Genomic DNA, 21,179 nt, shown 5'->3' with positions numbered 1-21,179 from the left:
CATTTGACTTGATAAAACCTGTAGAAACCCTGTATTTAATATATATACAGTTGAAGTCAGTATTATTAGCCCCCCTGTTTATTTTTCCCCCAGTTTCTATTTAACGGAGAGCAGATTTGTTCAACACATTTCTAATCACAATAGTTTTAATAACTCATCTCTAATAATTGATTTATTTTCTCTTTGTCATGATGACAGTAAATAATATTAGACTAGATATTCTTCAAGACACTTCTATACAGCTTAAAGTGACATTTAAAGGCTTAACTGGGTATATATTAATATAGCTTATATTAATAAGAGGCTAATAATGACTAATTTGACCCTGAAATAGCTTTTAAACAATTAAAAACTGCTTTATTCTTGCTGAAATAAAACACATAAAACTTTCTCCAGAAGAAAAAATATTATCAGACATACTGTGAAAACTTCTGTGCTCTGTTAAACATCATTTGGGAAATATTAAAAAAAGAAAAATAAATTCAAAGGGGGGCTAATAATTCTGACTTTGTATATATATATATATATATATATATATATATATATATATATATATATATATATATATATATATATATATAAACAAAATGAATGTAGGGTGGTGCGATGGCGCAGTGGTTAGCACTGTTGCCTCACAGCAAGAAGTCCCAGCTGGGTCAGTTGGTGTTTCTGTGTGGAGTTCTCCCCGTGTTGGCGTGGGTTTCCTCGGGGTGCTCCGGTTTCCCGGATTGGCTATAGTGTATGAATAAGTGTGTATGGGTTTGGAAGGCTGGAAGGGCATCCGCTGTGTGAAAAATATGCTGGAACAGTTGGCGGTTCATTCCCCTGTGGTGACCCTTGATAAATAAAGGGCCTAAGCCAAGAAAAATGAATGAAACTGAATGTGTACCATTACCAATACACAGTAATTATTAAAAAAACTAGAACGCATTTAGAGATGTTAAATATTTATTTACTCTCAGTGGAATTTTATTTATTTATTTATTATTTTTAGGGGTTTTCACCTTTTTTTAATGACAGGACAGTGAAGATTAACAGACAGGAAAGTGTGGGGAGCAGAGAGAGGGGAAGGATCGGCAAAGGACCTCAAGCCGGGAATCGAACTCGGGTCCCCACGAGCACCTAGGTGCTATATGTCGCCGCACTAACCACTAGGCTATTGGCGCCGACCTCAGTGGAATTTTAAACATCTAATCCTTTTCCCATCTAGATCCTGTTTTGAATCTGTTACTATGCTGACACACAGGCACTTGTAGCTCCGCCCTCTTTTGAAAAGAGCACAATGTCATTTGCATTTAAAGCGACAGCCACCAAAACACCACAATTAGCATCAAAACCTAAAAGGGTCAGTTTCAGAGAGAGAGAAAACATTATTAGTGTGCTATTTTGAGCTGAAACTTCACACACACACACACACACACACACACACTCTGGAGACAGCAGAGACGCAGTTTAATCTTGTGAAAAGAGGCATGTCTCCTTTAATGATGTTGTAAGTTTACAGTGATATAACAAACACCCAGTGCCAGTCTCATGTGAAGTGTTGCATTCGTTCTGAGCTTGAGTTTCCGTCCTCGTGTGACACTAAAACACAATATTTTATGAATCCCTCAAATGAAATATGAACTGTTTTTGACCACATTGCAATTTTCCCCTTAATTACTGCCAAGTTGGCCATTGCTCAGTGTGTGTGTGTGTGTGTGTGTGTGTGACGGCTGTTCTGGGACTCCAGCATGTGTCCGAGCTTCAGTAAATGATGGATTAGTGTTTCATTGCACTCAAATATCGCTCAAATATTATAATTATTTTTTATTTTAAGTGAAAAACAGTCCTGTGCATTAATAAATAAGCCTTTTGGTGCAAACTGTGAATAAATATTCCAATAACGTGAACAGAAGAGCGTTTGTTTCTTCTGTTTGTTAATAGTTATTCATGCAATAATGCCAAGACTATGCATTAAGAAAGTAAATAGTATCTCTGTTTCCATTCACCTATTGTTATGCACATTTCATTCATTCATTTTATCTTCGGCTCAAGACTTTATTTATCAGAGGTCACCACAGCGGAATGAACTGCCAACTTATACAGCACATGTTCCATATATCTATTCATCAGAAAAAAATGTGCATAAACAACAATGGAAACATTTTACAGATCTGAAATGCTTTTCTGCTGATTGTAAAAAGTCCTCAGCCGTCAGTCCATCATCACTGCTTCAGTATTATAGGCTCATTGTGAAAACGTAGCCCTGTGTACATTTGTGGAGATGACGAATTATGTATCCAGAAGTACGTATGGCTGCATTTCATCTTTAAAATGAACGCTACTGGGTGGTATGATGCCTTTCCTTTTTACGCTACCAGCTGACCTCTTACCTCTGTGTGGACGGCTTTCCCACTGTTACCAGTTTGTCCAGAGGCTAACCACATACGGACATGAGACGCAGAGCGGAGTTGACCACGACAACGGTGTTCGAGTCTGAGGAAAAAAAAAAGAGTTCCAGATATCAAGACAGACAATAACAGAAGGCAAAAAATAAATAAACAAGTAAATAACAGGGTGAGGATGTGGTAAAATCTGAAAACGTGGTAAACATGGGTTTAGTGGGTTTAGAAGTGGGTGGGCGTGTCAATCTGTGATTTTGAAAACACTATTGGTTGGGTTCAGGGAAGGAGGAGTGCGGGTCAGTTGATCGGTCATTCTGTCGGTTAGTCAGTCGACAGTGGCCTCTGGTGGATTTATATGAAAACAGCAGGCGTGTATGGCACTCGTGAGAGAAATCTGTGACCTGAAAAAGCACACACAGCGCCCTCTGGTGGATTCGCAAAAAGGAAAGCTGCAAAAAAAAAAAAAAAGTAGCTCCTGGGACATATTTGGTGCTCTCCAGAAATGTATATAGTACGTAATCAGAATGAGCCTGGATTGGTATTGTTGTGATTGTAATATTATTCCCTTGAGCATCTGTCTGCGCTCCCAAAGAGTGTCTCAGGCCTCCGAAAGCCAACGCGTTCATTGCATTTTGTCCTTGTTTTCTGAGGCGCAGCTCATTTATTAGAGAAAAAACACCACAGTGACTAATCAACATCATTTCTAATCTATCATAGTCTTTCAGAAACTAATTTGCATCTCTAGATGGCGCTCAATAGATACACCAGTAACACAACGTAATTCTAGTGTTCATCTCAGCATGTTCATGTCTACACTGTAAAAGAATATCCGTAGATTAGCAGTTTTACATATTTTGTGATTCATATTTTCATTTTCCCTGTTTATTTCCGCTGTTGAATCAATTCAATTCAATTCAATTCAATTCACCTTTATTTGTATAGCGCTTATACAATCACATTATGGGACCTTGACCTTTCCTCTGACAACTTTTAACCTTAAAAAGTGGCTTGTCTGCACATTTGTAATAGTTTGCAGTAGGGCTGCACGATTAAACGAAAAAAGATCACGATCTCGATTCAACCCTACACACGATCTTAATTCAGCTTTTCTACGATTCAGCCAATTATATTTTCAAGGTCAGGAGAGAAGCAAGGCAGTCGCACAAGTCTTCACAGCAACATAGACACCTTCAAATGGTGTTAAAAGTGTCACATACTGTATTATAAGGTATAATTCACCCAAAAATATCATTTCAGTCTTCGTGTAATGATGTATTCACGGTCGCGAAATCACACGTGAGCTGACCTCAAGCTTTTGTTTACTACTGAGAACACGCGTGCACACATGACGCCTACTTTAATAAACTGAACACAACCTGCATAGGCTGTGAATAACAGGTAACGAAGTTGTAAATATCGTTCAGTTTGTTGCACGGAGCGATCGTTTGAGAGCCGCGCTGATGGAATGATTTGCATGTGTGTGTTTTTTCTCACAGTGACAGCAGCCATGAGCCGCATACTGAAGTGAAAGTGAAACCTGTGCGCTAGAGCTGCACAATTAATCGAAAAAAGACCGCGATCTCAATTCAACCCCCTAGACCAGTGGTCACCAAACTTGTTCCTGGAGGGCCGGTGTCCTGCAGATTTTAGCTCCAACTCTAATCAAACACACCTGAACAAGCTAATCAAGGTCTTACTAGGTGTACTTGAAACATCCAGGCAGGTGTGTTGAGGCAAGCTGGAGCTAAACTCTGCAGGGACACCGGCCCTCCAGGACTGAGATTGGTGACCCCTGCCCTAGACGATCTTAATCTAGCATTTCTACCATTCTGCCAATCATATTTTCAAGTTCAGGAGAGAAGCAACGGCGACCGCACGAGTCTTTTCATTGTTTCACATACATTGCTCAGCGACATGGACACCTCCAAATGATGTTGAAAGAGTCACATACTGTATTCTGATGTCATCATTTTACTGTGAATTAACAAACCGGACATATTGAACGTCTGTTCAAGTCCACCATAATGTCTACAAAATTGAGCATTTAAAGCAACAGTAGACCTACACACAGGGCTAATATTATTAGTGTTGTTTTACCATATGTTTGAGAATTAACAATAATAATAAGCTAATCATGTTAACCTTTAATTTACATTTAGATAATCGTGAGAAAATCCTGATCTTGATTTTAAGCAAAAAAAAAAATCGTGATTCACATTTTTGCTAAAATGGTGCAGCCTTAGTTTGCAGTGCTGTATTGTCTGTGTTGGTGTTGTATTTCGCGCTACAAACACCTTGTAATAAACTGCAGCACATTTTCTATTATTTTACACACTCATTTCTCTACATATTAGTTTTTTATCCTATTTCAAACGACTAAAATGTCAATAAAAGTCACTTTGTTAAACTGTAGAGGTGAATTTTCAACATCAAACGTTGACGGAGCAGACGCCCCTGGTTTGTGGCACAGAGTGATCGTTTCAGAGTCGCGCGCGAAGTATGAACAGCACTTAGCAGTGAAAATGAAACTGAAAGCGAGCACATCATTTAAATAATCATATCGCATCTTAGAGTTATAATTGCGGCAAGCATTTGATCTGTTTTTTCTTTCATAGTAAACACAAAGTGTTGTGCATGAAAATAAATGTTTACAGTGTCAGTATAACTACTCTAGCCTATATAATGTTGATTTTACCAGTGAATTAAATGGTCTAATAATGTTGTCCATTGCAGATTGCAAGCATATATCTCAAATGCATCTCTACTGTGCGCGCATCATTTAAATGAGCAAATCACATTTTACAGTTATGATCACGACAAACATTTGCTGTTTTTTTTTTTCATAGTAAGTGTTGTGCATGAAAATAAATGTTTACTATGTCAGCACAACAACCCTAGCCTGTATATAATGTTGAATATAATGCAAGAAAGAATCTGATAATGACAAAATTCTAATTTTACCAGTGAAAACAAATGGTCTAATAATGTTATCAATGACAGATGACAAGCACAAGTCTCAAACATAATAAATCAACGATATAATTATGAATAGTTATGTTCTGATGTCATCATTTTACTGTGAATTAACAAACAGGACATATTGAAAGTCTGCTCAAGTCCACCATAATGACTGTACAAAATTGAGCATTTAAAGCAACAGTAGACCTACACACAGGGCTAATATTATTAGTGTTGTTTTACCATATGTTTGAGAATTAACAATAATAATAAGCTAATCATGTTAACCTTTATTTTACATTTAGATAATCGTGAGAAAATCCTAATCTTGATTTTTTTTTTGTTTAAATTGTTTATTGTGAAAAAACAAACATTACATCTGTACAGATAGTTACATATCATTCTTTTTCTTTTTTTTTTACAAAAGAGACAAAAAAAAAATATATATATATATATATAATAAAAAAGAGAAATATTAATAATAATAATAATAATGATAATAATAAAAGAGGAAAATAGAAAAAATAGAAACATGAGTATAAAGTGTACTGAAAATTACAACCAAATATCACAAGTAAATGTTCAGATACATTGTCAATGTTGAAAGTAAATATTTACAATTAAACGCTTTAAAATGGTATTAGATAAAACAAAAGTTTAATTAATAAGAAACAAATTAAAAAGGGAGGGAACTCAGGAGAGTGCATCCATTAAATGGAAGGCAATACCTTAAGAGAGTTAAAGTAAGTTATAAAACATTGCCACTTTTTAAAGAAATTAGTTTTCCCAGAGCATCTAACCTTTTCCAACTTAAGAAAATGCATGGTATCTGCAAGCCATTGGGATGTAGTTGGAGGCTTATTTGATTTCCAGTGAAGTAGTATACGACGCCTGGCTATTAGTGAGGTAAAGGCCAAAATAAAGTTGTTTATAATTGAATTGGGACCAAATCTTTGGAACCCCAAAAATGGCAACATCAGGGGATGGGTTTATATTTACCTGCAACACCTTGGACATAATTGTAAAATAATTAATCCAATAATTCTGTAATAGAGGGCACATAAAGAACATATGACTCAAATTACAACTTGGTGCATGACATCTGTCACATCTGTCATCGATATTGGGAAAAATTTCAGATAGCCTGGTTTTTGAGAAATGGACTCTATGAAAGACTTTGAATTGTATCAGACTAAGCCGAGCGCAAATTGTACTAGAACGTATTCTCTGCAGTGCACCAAGCCACCATTCTTCCTGATCTTGATTTTAAGCAAAATAATTATAAAAATGGTGCAGCCTGTATTGCAGTGCTGTATTGTCTGTGTTGGTCTTGTATTTCACGCTACAAACACCTTGTAATAAACTGCAGCACATGTTCTGTTATTTTACACACTCATTTCTCCACATATTAGTTTTTTATCCTATTTCAAACGACTAAAATGTCAATAAAAGTCACTTTGTTAAACTGTAGAGGTGAATTTTCAACATCAAACATCAACAGAGCAGAGGTCAACATCCCATAATGCAATTCACGACCCCAAATAAACACAAAACACACACAAACTGTTCATTATCAGATGTTTTACAGTGTAGAGTTTCAGTGAAGCGTGCAGTCAGGACAGAAAGGCTGATCTGCAGTCACAGCGAGCTCATCTGACCCGCATGAATATCTCAGATGCTCGTCGTCTTAAGACTGAAGACAGCTGTCTCGAGTACGCTGATATCTCAGACTCGGGCTATTATTAACAGCGCTGATGTGATGCAAAACTGCTCTGTCCTTTCACTGTTTCTATAGCGGGCGTTTCTGTGTGTCTGTGGAAGCTACGGTTAACCCTACTGAAACCATCTTAAACCAGCCTAGGCAGGGAGGCTGGTTTTAGCTGGTTGACCAGGCTGGTTTTAGAGGGGTTTTGGCCATTTCCAGGCTGGTTTCCAGCCATTTCCAGCCTGGTCTTAGCTGGTCAGGCTGGGAGATGACCAGTTAAAACCAGCTTGACCAGCCTAGCCAGGCTGGGAGCCCAGCTATGTCCAGCTAAAACCAGGCTGGTCAAGCTGGTTTTAGCTGGTCATTTTCCAGCCTGCCCAGCTAAGACCAGACTGGAAGTGGCCAAAACCCCTCTAAAACCAGCCTAGGCTGGTTTAAGCAGTTTTTTTTCAGGAGGGAAATCATTAATATTAATTGGTTTACTGTATGCTGTTGATTATCCATTAATTTTCCATCAGCTTAGTCCCTTTTTTTCATCTGGGGTCGCCACAGCGGAATGAACCACCAACTCACTGTATGTTTTACACAGCGGAAGCCCTTCAAGCTGCAACACAGTGCAGGGAAACACTCATACACCCTCACATTTACACACACATATACACTACGGCCAATTTAGTTCTTCAATTCCCCAATAGCGCCTGTGTTTGAGCTATGAAATGTGATTGTTTTTATGGTGGGTTAACTTGTTTTTAATTAAATACCCTCATGTAACACGACATTATTAAGTTGGATTATATGTAGAAGTCTCACAGACATAAGGCTAGTGCTATAATATCTGAAAATAACTTGCACACTGCATTCTCGTCTTGTTTCAAGTCCAAATATCTACAGATTCCTAAATCGAGAAGCATTTTCTAGACAAGTACAAATATTGTCTTGTTTTCAGACAAAACGATTCAAAAGTAAGTGATTCGTCCCTCTTAAAACAAGTAAAATAAGCAGCATGGCTACATGAGGAAAGAGGCTCATATATCACACATGAAGTATTTTGGAAATGTAAAAATGCAAATGGGGGAGACTATTGTAGAAACACCACTATGTCTATAGGAAGTGCCCGTAAAAATAGAAGTACAAGTGTGTGTGTGTGTGTGTGTGTGTGTGTGTGTGTATTTTTGGTCAGAGTAACACACACGCGTCCTGCACACGCTGGGCTGATCCTCCAGACACCAAACACCATCGACAAGCACCCCAGGCGGATACCAGACACCGCCCAGGTAATAATATCTTTAAATTACTTTTTAAAAACTGTATATGTGAGTTACTTTTTATTTACATAAAATAAATTGCTTAATTAAAATAACGCAGTAAATTAACTTAGTGTTTCTTAAGGTGAATAAAGGTGTAGGTCAGGCATGGGCAAACTCGATCCTGGAGGGCCGGTGTCCATGCAGAGTTTTGCTCCAACACTAATCAAACACACCTGAACACCCTAATTAGTGTCTTCAAGATCACTAGAAAGCTACAAGCAGGTGTGTTTGATTAGGGTTGGTGCAAAACTATGCAGGGACACCGGCCCTCCAGGATCGAGTTTGCCCATCCCTGGTATAGGTCATGCAGTGTGTTAACTGCAGAGCTCCTCTAGTTAAAAAGGGGGGGGGGGGACCTGTAAGATCTACCAGCGTTCAAGATCAGCAAAGGTAAGAAACAGTAACTCAAATGTAATGTAATACACACTTACCAGTTGCAGAGTGACTCAATATTAACGCATTACTGTTAAAAATAAGCCTTTTTCCAACAGCAGCACTGATCGTAAACAGAAGAAAAGCTGAGGACAGAACCGGTCACAGAGATACTCATCATGGCAAACAGCGCGCCCTGCTGGACATCATGGGTAAGTACATCACTGTGACGTCTGTGTTTTTATCTTTGTATCCATCCCGATCCTGGATAAGAAAGCTAACACTCGGCTTGAAAACACTACCAAAATATAATGTTTGTTAAATGTTCTTTAATAGCGATAACTCAAAAACAAAAAATACATTTGGAGTATTTTCCCCAACTCCTCATCAGGGATAAAAGTAAAATAAATGGCTTGAGTTTTCTCAAAATATCTGCTTTTGCAGCCAACCTCAAAAATCTTGACTAACCTTACATCTGAAACAAGTTCAGAGCGAGTAAACTAATGTTCAGAATGTTCCTCATTGGGTAAACTCTCTCTCTAAAGAGAGTTAGTGTGCAACTCTCCTCAGTATCTGTGAATTGAGGAGTTTTTCAGCTGGTCTGATTTGTCCTGTTGAAGGAAACATTTCACATTTCACATTTTAGGTGCTTCATTGGCATGACAAATAACTGTACATTCATATTGCCAAAGCAGTGCAGCGTCGCTGCGTACAAACAAGACAAGTGCAAACAAATATCAATATAATACAGAGAAAACACAGATATAAATAGAATAAAAATAGATTAATGAAAAATAAAAATAGATTAATGGTAATATATTCAACAGGATAAAGGTAATGGCAGTAATATCAAAAGTAAGTCCACAAGTAATAAGTTCTAGTAGTTTTGTGTTGGAGGGCTGCAGCTAACGATTATTTTAATAATCGATTAATCTGTCGATAATTTTTTCAATTTATCAATGAATCGGATAAAAAAAGAGATAAGCATTAATTTCCAACCGTTTATTCAAAAAAGCTCATCCCTGAGGTGTTATAATAATAATAATAATAATAATGATGATAATAATAATAATGATGATAATGATAAGTAGTTTTGTCCTGTTTTTATTAAATCACGATAATAAAATAATAATAATAATAAACGAAGTAGTTTTGTCCTGTTTTTGTTAAATCACGATAATAATAATAATAATAATAATAATAATAATAATAATAATAATAAACGAAGTAGTTTTGTCCTGTTTTCAGTCCAAATATCCAAATATTTTTAAATCACGATACATACTAGACACATGAAATATCATAAGAAGTCTTGTTTTTTGAAAAAAAAAAAAACACTTCAGAATTTAGTGATTGTTTGCTTAAAACAAGCTAAATTATTTGTGAATTGGGTAAGAAAAATAATCTAAGTGAGATATAATCTCAAACAGAAGTTTTACCAGTTCACGTAAACGTGTAAGTGATCGTGATTTACAACGTGAGATGGTCGTCGCCATGTTTACTTGCGGCCGCACGTTTGCCTCATTCATAAAAGCAGAACACGCAGGATTCACACAGGATTCAGCACGTAAATTCAGCAGTTACTCCTTAAATACATGCAAGTAAGTGGCTGGTGAACTTACAGAAGAGTAGATTCAACTTCATAGTTACTTTCACTATGTGTAATGTGTATCTGATATGAATAAAACCAACACAATCTCACGGCAATTCGGAACTTTTTGATTTAGTGGCTAATTCATATGAATTTGTACGATCTAATTCGTACAATTTAGTGCGATTTGCTCATCCCCCAATGACGGTTGGGTTTAGGGGTGGGGTTAGGTGCCACGCCTCCTTTTTAAAATCATACAATATCATACGACTGAACTCATGAATTAGCCGCTAAACTGACAAAACATAAAATACTTACGTTTTCTCGTGAGATCAGGCTGAATAAAACACATCGGCAAATTAAATTTGAATGGATTCTTAGACTTCCTTGTGTGTTTTACAAACTCTAAATGTTTTGTTTTACTAGTACTTGTGTGTATTTACATGTCTAAAATATAAATTAAGCATTAGGCGGTTAAAACACTGCATAATTGTGATAATATGACACGTCTTTCTAAGCGGGGTTAAGTTGGTTTTGTTTTCGAAAAAAAAAAAAACGAAAAAAAAAGAAGCACTTTTCCGACGGTCCCTTACTGAGAGCTCTGCTCAGCGTGAGCTCTCTCTGGCTCAGTGCCAGACACCGTGCCAAAGCTCAGTTTGTAAACGAGCTAACGCTAACTTGTCATGCTTGTCAAGCTGGATAACGAGTAAAACATCAGCACCAGGGACTTTACGGTCCTCACTTCAAAACGGAACTAAAGTAGGATTCTGTAGTGATTTACCCTGCTGTTGAGCTCCCTTCCTCCTCATCCCTGTCTATGAGGCACCGAACTCAGTATCAGTGCGCGAGAGAGACCGTGTTCACTCCGCTCCTCGCTGAACTAGTGTTTTTTTAAATAATCAAACGCCCCAGTGTCGCGCAACACAACGAATCGATTATCAAATTCGTTGCCAACGCTTTTAGTAATCGATTTTTATTGATTTAATCGATTCGCTGTTGCAGCCCTACGGACCCCACACCCAGGGGCGTAGCAGACATTTTAAAAGTGGGGGGGGGACGGCTGTATGAAATCATACGTTCATATAATTATTAATCACCTGTTTCTAAATGGTCTGTCTCTAAAAGTGAGGGGGACGTGTGTCCCCATCCCCCCCGTTTGCTACGCCCCTGCCCACACCTCACTGCCATAGAGGGCGATCGGCTGGATGATTGACTGTAGGATCTTCAGCCAGATTTGAACAGGGATGTCTATGGCGCACAGGCGTTTTATAGTGTAGAAGGCTCTGTGGGCTTTATCTCCAGTTTCCAGAGGAGGTGATGTTAAGGCTTAAATAATTATACTGTGATGTGTGTGTTATCTGATTGGTGCCTAGTGTGAATGTGTGTTGTGTTCCCTGGGGTCTGGCTCTTTTTTGGGAGGGGATGATTTTGGTTTTGTTCAGGTTGACGGTCAGGGCCCAGGTCTGGCAGTACTGGTCCAGCAGCTGCAGGTTCTGCTGAAGGCCCTGTTCGGTTGGTGATAGCAGCAGCAGGTCGTCTGCGTACAGCAGGCTTTTGATCTGAGAATCGTGGAGATCGAGACCGCTGGATCGCTCCAGACTGAGCGCCAGCTGGTTTATGTAGATGTTGAATAGTTTTTGGGCTCAGGCAGCAGCCTTGTCTCACTCCACGCTCCTGGGAAAAATATTTTGTTCTTTTTGTGCTTATTTTGATGCCACAATTGCTCTCGGTGTACACTGATTTAATAAGGTCATAGGTTTTTCCTCCTATACCACTTTCAATCAGCTTATAAAGTAACCCTTGGTGCCAAGTTGAGTCGAATGCTTTTTTAAAGTCGATAAAGCATGCATATACATTACCTTTATTTTGGACTGTGTGCTCTTCAATCAGTGAATGCAGTGTATAAATGCAGACGGATGTGCAGTGTTTTGGTAGAAATCCAATTTGACTTCTGCTTAAGACATTATGTGCCAGTAGTCATGACTGTAGACAAGTCCAGTAGTCAGGCATTTATTAAACTACAGAATAACTTTCCCAGGTTGCTTCTCACACAAATCCCTCTGTAATTATTGGGGTCAAATTTATCTCCCTTTTTAAAAATGGGTGTTATCAATCCAGATATCCAGATATCAGGGAAGTGACCAACACTCAGGACTAGATTAAATAATTTTAGGATGGCTGATTGAAATTTAGGGCTGGTTTGTTTTATCATTTCTGTTAATATTCCATCAGGTCCGAATGCTTTTTTAGGTTTAAGAGATTTAATTTAGTCTTTAAGTTCCATTATAGTGATGGGGAGTCTAATGGGTTTTGGATATCTTTGATAGTCGATTCTAGTGTTGCCAGTTTTTTTTGTTATTTGATTTTATCTGCAGTTTGTGTCTGTTTCTACTTTATTGAATAGTGTTTGGAAATGGGTTTCCCATATTTCTGAATTTTGCATTGGCAGTTCATCATGATCATTTTTGATCAAGGTTTCCAGTTGTCCCAGAATTGATTTGAGTTAATGGAGTTCTCTATTGTTGTCATTTGTTTTTGGGTTTATTGTGCCGTTTTGGTTCGGAGTGTTTGTATTGTTTTAGTGTTTCACAGTAAAGAAGCTGAATCTCTGCATTATTTGGGTCTTTGTGTTTCTGATTTGATAGGTTTCTGAGGTGTTTCCTAATTGATAGACATTCTTGGTCTATCCAGTTTTTGTGGTAGATTATTTAGTCTGGTTTTTACTTTTAATTTTGACTGTTTAGCTGTTCTTTTGAATATAGTATTTATGTCTTTTACTGCCGTATTAACTCTTAGTTTGGTGTGGGCATAGGCATTAACCAGGACGTTATCCAGGAGATCTTGAGTTTTTTGGCTATTTTCTGAATTCTGGTAGTCTTCTGCACTGTTCTCAGCCCATCTGTATGGTTTTCTGATGTTATATAGTTGAAACATTCTCAAACGAATCGTTTTCGTAGAAGTCTCTGCCAGAGCGTGGAGGAGCTTGAACCTGGAAAAACAGGTCAGAGCCAAAGCAATGACGAATCAGATACGAAATAATAAAAGAGCAACATGATGAAATGGAGTTAACTTGTTAACAAAGGTTCAGCAGTGGGACCACACCTCACTGTGTCTCCTTAACCAATCACCTACTCCCTAAATCTTATTTAAGGCAGACCAGTCCTCTAGCACTGTTCTTCTCGTTCTTTCGAAGCCACCCTCCCTCCATTTCCTCGCTTCCCATTCACAATTCCATAACCCTCTCTTTATGCATCGGTTGAATTGGGGGGGTCCAATCACTCTACGAAAATATTACAGAGACGGTACACCCCACTCTGAGTCTCTAGGCATAATCGTAGGACGCCTGATCAACCTACAGTGCATGCGGAAAGTATTGATAGCGCTTCACTTTTTCCACATTTGTTTATGTTACAGCCTTATTCCAAAATGGATTAAATTGATTGATTTCCTCAACATTCTACACACAATCCCCTATAATGACAATGTGAAAAAGAGTTTTTTTAAATTGCTGCAAATTTATTAATAATTAAAAAGCTGTAAAATCACATGTACATCAGTATTCACAGCCTTTGCTCAATGCTTTGTTGATGCACCTTTGGCAGCGATTACAGCCTCAAGTATTTTTGAATGTGATGCCACAAGCTTGGCACACCTGTCTTTGGGATTTTTTGCCCATTCCTCTTTGCATTACCTCTCAAGCTCTATCAGGTTGGATGGGAAGTGACGGTGTACAGCCATTTTCAGATCTCTCCAGAGATGTTCAATAGGATTTAGGTCTGGGCTCTGGCTGGGCTACTCAAGGACATTTACAGAGTTGTTGTGAAGCCACTCCATTGATGTTTTGGCAGTGTGCTTTGAGTCATTGTCCTGCTGGAAGATGAACCGTCGCCCCAGTCTGAGGTCAAGAGCATTCTGTAGCCGGTTTTCATTCAGGATGTCTCTGTACATCGCTGCATTCATCTTTCCCTCTATCCTGACTAGTCTTCCAGTTACTGCTGCTAAAAAACATCCCCACAGCATGATGCTGCCACCACCATGCTTCACTGTAGGGATGCAATTAGCCTGTTGATGAGCGCTGCCTGCTTTTCTCCAAACGTAACGCCTGGCATTCACTCCAAAGAGTTCAATTTTGGTCTCATCAGAGCAGAGAGTTTAGTTTCTGATGGTCTGAGAGTCCTTCAGATGCCTTTTGGCAAATTCCAGGCGGGAAGTGTCTTCCGTCTGGCCACTCTACCATACAGGCCTGATTGGTGGATTGCTGCACAGATGGTTGTCCTTCTGTAAGGTTCTCCTCTCTCCACAGAAGAACGCTGGAGCTCAGACAGAGTGACCATCGAGTTATTGATCACCTCCCTGACTAAGGCCCTGCTCCTCCGATCACTCAGCTTAGATGGCCGGCCAGCTCTAGGAAGAGTCCTGGTGGTTAAACATCTTCCACATACAGATGATGGAGGCTACTGTGCTTATTGGAACTTTCAGAGCAGCAGAAATGTTTGTGTAACCTTCCCCAGCCTTGTGCCTTGAGACAATCCTGTCTCTGAGGTCTACGAACAATTCCTTTGTCTTCATGCTTGGTTTGTGCTTTGACATGCACTGTCAACCCTGGGCCCTTATTTTGACAGGTGTATGCCTTTTCAAATCATGTCCAATCAGCTGATTTGACTACAGGTGAAGTCCAGTGAAGCTGCTGAAACATCTCAAGAATGATCAGTGGAAACAGAATGGACCTGAGCTCAATTTAGAGCTTCACGATAAAGGCTGTCAATACTGATGTACATCTGATTTTCCAGCTTTTTTATCGTTAATAAATTTGCAACAATTTCAAAAGCTATTTTTTTCAAATTGTCATTATGGGGGATTGTGTGTAGAATGTTGAATAAATAAAGTAATTAATCCGTTTTGGAATAAGGCTGTAACATAAGAAAATGTGGAAAAAGTGAAGCGCTGTGAATACTTTCCAGATGCACTGTACTTACCTGTTCACTGTTCATCCTCTTACTTCCCTTCCCCTTCCTCCCACTGTTCTCTTATCATCTTCTTCATCCCTACAATAAAGTCTAGCTCAAAGTGTGGCGTGGTCCATGCTGGTGGAGTTATAATTTAGTCTTCTGACCTGATTCTGTCTGTTGTTTGACACTCCAGCCTTTTTTCTTGCACTGCAGCACAGAGATGAACATATAAACACACATTAATATCAAATGATGATTTCATGTAAGTCATTTAAACCAAACGCCTCACCTTATGAACAGGAGAATGCAGAGGAGAAGTAAAACTGCACATGTAGCTCCGATCTGTATTGCTGCATACATGGAGGAATCCTGATATTTAGGAACTGCAGAAATCACACACATGTTGGTGGTAACGTCACAAAAACTTTCACAATCCAGCGTATTATTCTGTCAGAAATGACACAAAAACTGAAGGAAAAAGCCAGTTTTATTCACTTGAATGAAGCACAAGAAGATATAGTTCATTAATGTGGCATTACTTGAATTTCTGTTTAACTAAAATCATTAGGCTTACATTATACTTTCTAAACTTTCATCTCAGAGTACATTATCAATAATCAATAAAAATATGGGCTGTTTTCAAAATACATGTTCACTCAGAGAATCAGTCATGTTACTGAACTGTCATTAACTCACGGTGGACATCTAAAGTCACAGGATCAGAGTAATTCACTCCATGATCATTGCTGGCTCTACACTCGTATGCTAATTTATAGTAAAGGGAAATATTTAGGAATGAGCATTATATTGTATATATATATATATATATATATACACAATATAATGCTCATTCTTAAATATTTCCCTTTACTATAAATTAGCATACGAGTGTAAGAGTGTGACTCTTCATTAATAGACTACACTACATAATGTATCATTAGTAACTATCATGAACTAATAGTAATTACCATAGTATACTTCAGTCTTTACTACAGTGAAATATATATATAAACCTCCTCTCTGTCAGTCATCGTTCCATCAAGAAAATTTCTTGTGTTAGCCTAATTGGTTATTTCTCCCACCCATTTTTTTTCTCCCACCCATTTTTCTCCACCATCCCGTCCCTTCCGGATCTCCGTAGTAATGCACACCTTACAGTATACAACACACACATTCTTTCTCTCAGTTTCTGTGTCTGATTCACAGTTGGCAGATCTAACATGTTATAACTGATGAAAATAATGGTAAACATTCATTTATTTATATAAAAAGGGATGTGCTGGTCATAAAGTAACTCACAGGTGACATTGAGATAGACCTCAGGTGATGTAAGTGTGTGTCCATGTACAGCACATCTATATCTGCCTGCATCTTCTCTTCTGACTGACTTCAGCAGGAGTTCATTGCTTCTCTCAGTCAATCTCTCTGAGTTTCTGTACCAGATGAATGTTGGTGTGTCAGTCAGTTTACAGCTGCTTTTACATGTCAGACGGACTGAATCTCCCTCTGTCACTCTCTCAGGAGACTCCAGCTGAAGATCTAAACACAACACACACATTATATCTAGTGCTGCTCTCATACACTGATTATTATTCTACATAATGACCACAAGAAGAGAGAAACCTCAGGAGAGTCACCTGTGACAAAGAGACGCACTCCTGGAGTGCCAACGTATTTCCCATTTTTATTAGTAGTGAATTTGAAGTAATACTCGCGTTCATCTTTCTCTGTCACATGACTCAGTCTGACAGTGCAGTTCTGCTGTTTATCTCCCAGATACTGAAGCCTCTGACTGTATTCAGGGTCCACAGACAGATCTGAATACCTTTGACCCTGTTTTGGAGGGTGTTTGGTCCAGAATGCTGTCATGATCTTATGTTTTTTAGGGTATTTATAAGTGCAGCTCATTATCACGGTGGAGGATTTTAGTGCACAGATGTGTAGAGGAGTGTACGTCACACCCCATACATTATCAACAACATCATCATCATCATCATCATCATCATCACAAACAACTTCTGCAATACAAAATTTACAATAAACAAATAAGCATAAACTGAACATGTTTGGTATTTTATTTTCCGATGGTTGTTGAGTGGAGGATGAAGAAAAGCAGAACCCAACAGCTGAGTAAATAGTACAATGTTTTAATAGAAGACTTATAAATCTAATTGATAACACAACATGCTGATTAATTATCAGTTGTTCATATCTGCATATAATTTAAATTAAATAACCAGAAGAAATGAACAACACTGTTATATTGCAGAAAGACACCAATGAAAGCACAACAGAAACTCACTGTGAATCATGAGGAAGATCAGAAGAAGAAGAGCAATTCTGAATGACATCATCATCACCACGGCAACACCTACAACAATAATACAACAGGTGAAAAATAATATTAATATTAATAAAAAATACTTATGAAGGATCACAAAAGCCGGCATTTATTTGATCATAAATACAGAAAAACATGTCAGTTTCTGAGACATTTATATATATATATATATATATATATATATATATATATATATATATATATATATATATACAGTTGATGTCAGAATTATTAGCCCCTCTGTTTATTTTTTTCCCCAATTTCTGTTTAACGGAGAGCAGATTTCTTCAACACATTTCTAATCATAATAGTTTTAATAACTCATCTCTAATAACTGATTTATTTTCTCTTTGTCATGATGACAGTAAATAATATTAGACTAGATATTCTTAAAGACACGTCTATTCAGCTTAAAGTGACATTTAAAGGCTTAACTAGGTTAATTAGGCAGGTTAGGGTAATTAGGCAAGATATTGTATAATGATGGTTTGTTCTTTAGACTATTAAAAACAAATAGAGCTTAAAGGGGCTAATAATATTAACCTTAAAATGGGGTTTAAAAAATATAAATTTTTTATTCTAGCCAAAATAAAACAAATACATTTATTTCCAGAAGAAAAAATATTATCAGACATACTGTGAAAATTTCCTTGCTCTGTTAAACATCATTTGGGAAATATTATAAATATAAAACTATATATATATATATATAAATTATTTAAACCTTTAAATTAAAGTTGATTTGAAGCAGAACAGACAAATCGTATTGGTCTCAACCAACTAATAGTGTAAACTTCTTTATAAATAAATATATGAATAATCTGATCATTACCTACCGTACTGAGGGACAGCTCATCAACTGAACCAGAAGACACAATGAGGAAAAGTCTGCCAGCCTCTTATAACCAACACAGCCACATTTCCTGTTTTTCTATATACATTTGATTGTAGACTATACAGTTGAAACCAGAAGTTTACGTCCACTTAAAAAAAGGGAACATAACCATTTTTTTTAAATGTCTGATGGTAAATCAGACTAAACGTTTACTATTTTAGGTCCGTCAGGATTATTTAAATGATTTACATTTGCTAAATGCCAGAACTATGAGAGATTTTTTCTTTTGATATTTTTTTTATTAATTTCTAGACAGTCAAAACTTTACATAGATTTCCTTGTTATTTTTTAGCTTTGCTTTTAAACTGTATATCGTTGGTCAAATGTTTTGGGTCTCCTTCCACAAGCTTCTCACAAAAGTTTTAAGACATTTTTGCCCATTCCTCCTGACAGAATTGGTGTAACTGAGTCAGATTTGTAGGCTGTCTTGCTCGCACAAGCTTTTTCAACTCTGCCCACACATTCTCTATAGGATTGAGATCAGGGCTTTGTGTTGGCCACTCTAAAACATTCCCTCTGTTGTCCTTAAAGCACATTTGTAGTAATTTGGCAGTATGTTTAAGGTCGTGGTCTGTTTAGAAGACTCATTTGTGCCAAGTTTTAATTTCCTGGCTGATGTCTTGAGATGTTGCTTCAGTATTTCTACATAATGTTCTTTCTTCATGATGCCATCTATGCTGTGAAGTGGACCGGTCCCTCCTGCACCAAAACAGCCCCACAACATGATGCTGCCGCCCCATACTACACAGTTGGGATGGTGTTCCTAGGCTTGTAAGCTTTCCCCTTTGTCCGCCAAATGTAACACTGGTCATCATGGCCAAACAGTTCAATCTTAGCTCCATCAGACCACAGCACATGTCTCCAAACATTAGTCTTTTCCCCAGTGTAGTTCAGCTAATTATAATCTGGCTTTATTGTTGATTCTGGCTTGTTGATTTTCCCATGTTGTCACACAAGGAAGCAGTGTGTTTGAGCTTTTCCTTCAATACTATTCTACAGTTGTGCCTCACATTAACTCAAATGTTGTCAATTAGCCAATCAGAAACTTCCAAAACCTTGACACCATCATCATCTGAGCTTCTTCAGAGGCAGAATAATCTTATTTTATGTAAACTTGACTTTCAAGAAAAGTTATAACAATTTCTCAAAATATCTCTCTCTCTCATTATTCTGCTATTAAGCAGAACAGAAACAAATTTGATAATCCTAATTTACCTACAAGAGGAAAAGTTGTCACATTAACATCGGACTTTAATAATGGTTATGTGCCTTTTTATACAGTGTACGTAAACTTCTGGTTTCAGCTGTGTATGATATAGGATATCAGAATGTTTTTTTCTTCAAGATTTTTCAAGATCTCATAAAGGTATATTTTTCCAGGTTTCATTTCTATTCCAGATGCGATCATATATAGTGTATAGTTTCCACTTTCCAGTAAAGGAAAGCCTAAAATACAAGCATATTGCATGTCAAGCTGGACTTTGATGATGCATACTGTAAAGAAAAAAAACCCCTTAAAAGTTACATAAATGTCCTCAGACATGCGAGGAAGAAACTGCGTGGATCTGTCCAATATAGAAATCTCATATATGCCAATATATGCAATTACATATATGACATGCAACACTGTAAAAAAAATGCAGGGTTCAACACAGTTCATACATGTTGTCCCAACACAAATTGACCAAACTAACTTAACACTTTTAATAAATTATGTGGATTGAACATTAAAAAATTAAGTTGTCCCAATGAAATCTCAAGAATTGTGTTGTTTCAGCTCATTTTAATTAAGTAATTTGAAAAAGTAAAAGAATTATATATATATTATAATTATATATATATATATATATATATATATATATATATATATATATATATATATATATATATATATATATATATATACTCTGAATTTTTTTGAGTGAAGTTCATGTTTGGATTGCACAAACATAATATTTATGTAATATATTCAACATACATTTCAAAATATTACAATAAAAATGGCAACATTATCATTATTATATAACAAATTATTATTGTTTCCACCATTGGAAATACAAATATGTACATATATGGTCAAATGGGATTACTAATACATACTGTGAAGTCCCTAATATGATGATGATGATGATGATGATGATGATGATGACGGCGGCTGTTTGCTTCCCGTTGTACACATGAATCATATACTAAGTGTCAGCATCTTCAGTGTTTAGAGTTGCATCACTACATGCTTTTATGCATGATCTTCTGATTTTGCATGATTGTTTTTGATTTAATGTAATAAATTAAGCTTCATTTCAGTAGTGACATACTAAAATCAATACTTTGTGCAGTTATAATAGAATGAATTGTAATAAAATCTATAGGTATATGTTAGCACATTATTTTTAGTGCATGTGCGTGTCCAAAAACAGGAAGACGGCTGAAGTTTCGCTTCTCAGAAACAGCAGAGGCTTTTGGTGTAAGATTTCAGTCTGACTGACACGCACCTCCAGCCCACATGGCTATTATTAATATTCAAATGAGCCTAAAATGATATTAATTAATCATATCTACCTTAAACAATGGAAAAACATCAGACAAACAAGTGGTCTCAGGTAAACCTTTCTCACTTTTTATCATCTAAAAAAGGTTTGGGTGGTGTTTAGACTAAAAATGATCTGTTTGTGAA

At 37.1% G+C, this 21,179-nt stretch overlaps 1 protein-coding gene across 1 annotated transcript; it reads right to left on the bottom strand.

The window, feature by feature from the left end:
- Positions 1-13,186: 13,186 nt before the first annotated feature.
- On the bottom strand, positions 13,187-17,138 carry LOC130221128 (carcinoembryonic antigen-related cell adhesion molecule 1-like). The gene is made up of 5 exons (XM_056453505.1): positions 16,907-17,138; positions 16,569-16,808; positions 15,559-15,652; positions 15,434-15,476; positions 13,187-13,309 (listed from the first exon to the last, which is right to left on the bottom strand). The coding sequence occupies exons 1-5, from the start codon at positions 17,136-17,138 to the stop codon at positions 13,238-13,240; spliced, it is 681 nt and encodes a 226-aa protein (XP_056309480.1). The 3' UTR covers positions 13,187-13,237.
- Between the last annotated feature and the right edge of the window lie 4,041 nt (positions 17,139-21,179).

Source organism: Danio aesculapii, chromosome 1 (genome assembly GCF_903798145.1).
Source record: "Danio aesculapii chromosome 1, fDanAes4.1, whole genome shotgun sequence".
In the NCBI taxonomy this organism is placed as follows: domain Eukaryota; kingdom Metazoa; phylum Chordata; class Actinopteri; order Cypriniformes; family Danionidae; genus Danio; species Danio aesculapii.
Note: the sequence above shows the minus strand (reverse complement) of the source record. Positions and strands in the feature narration are given on the sequence as shown.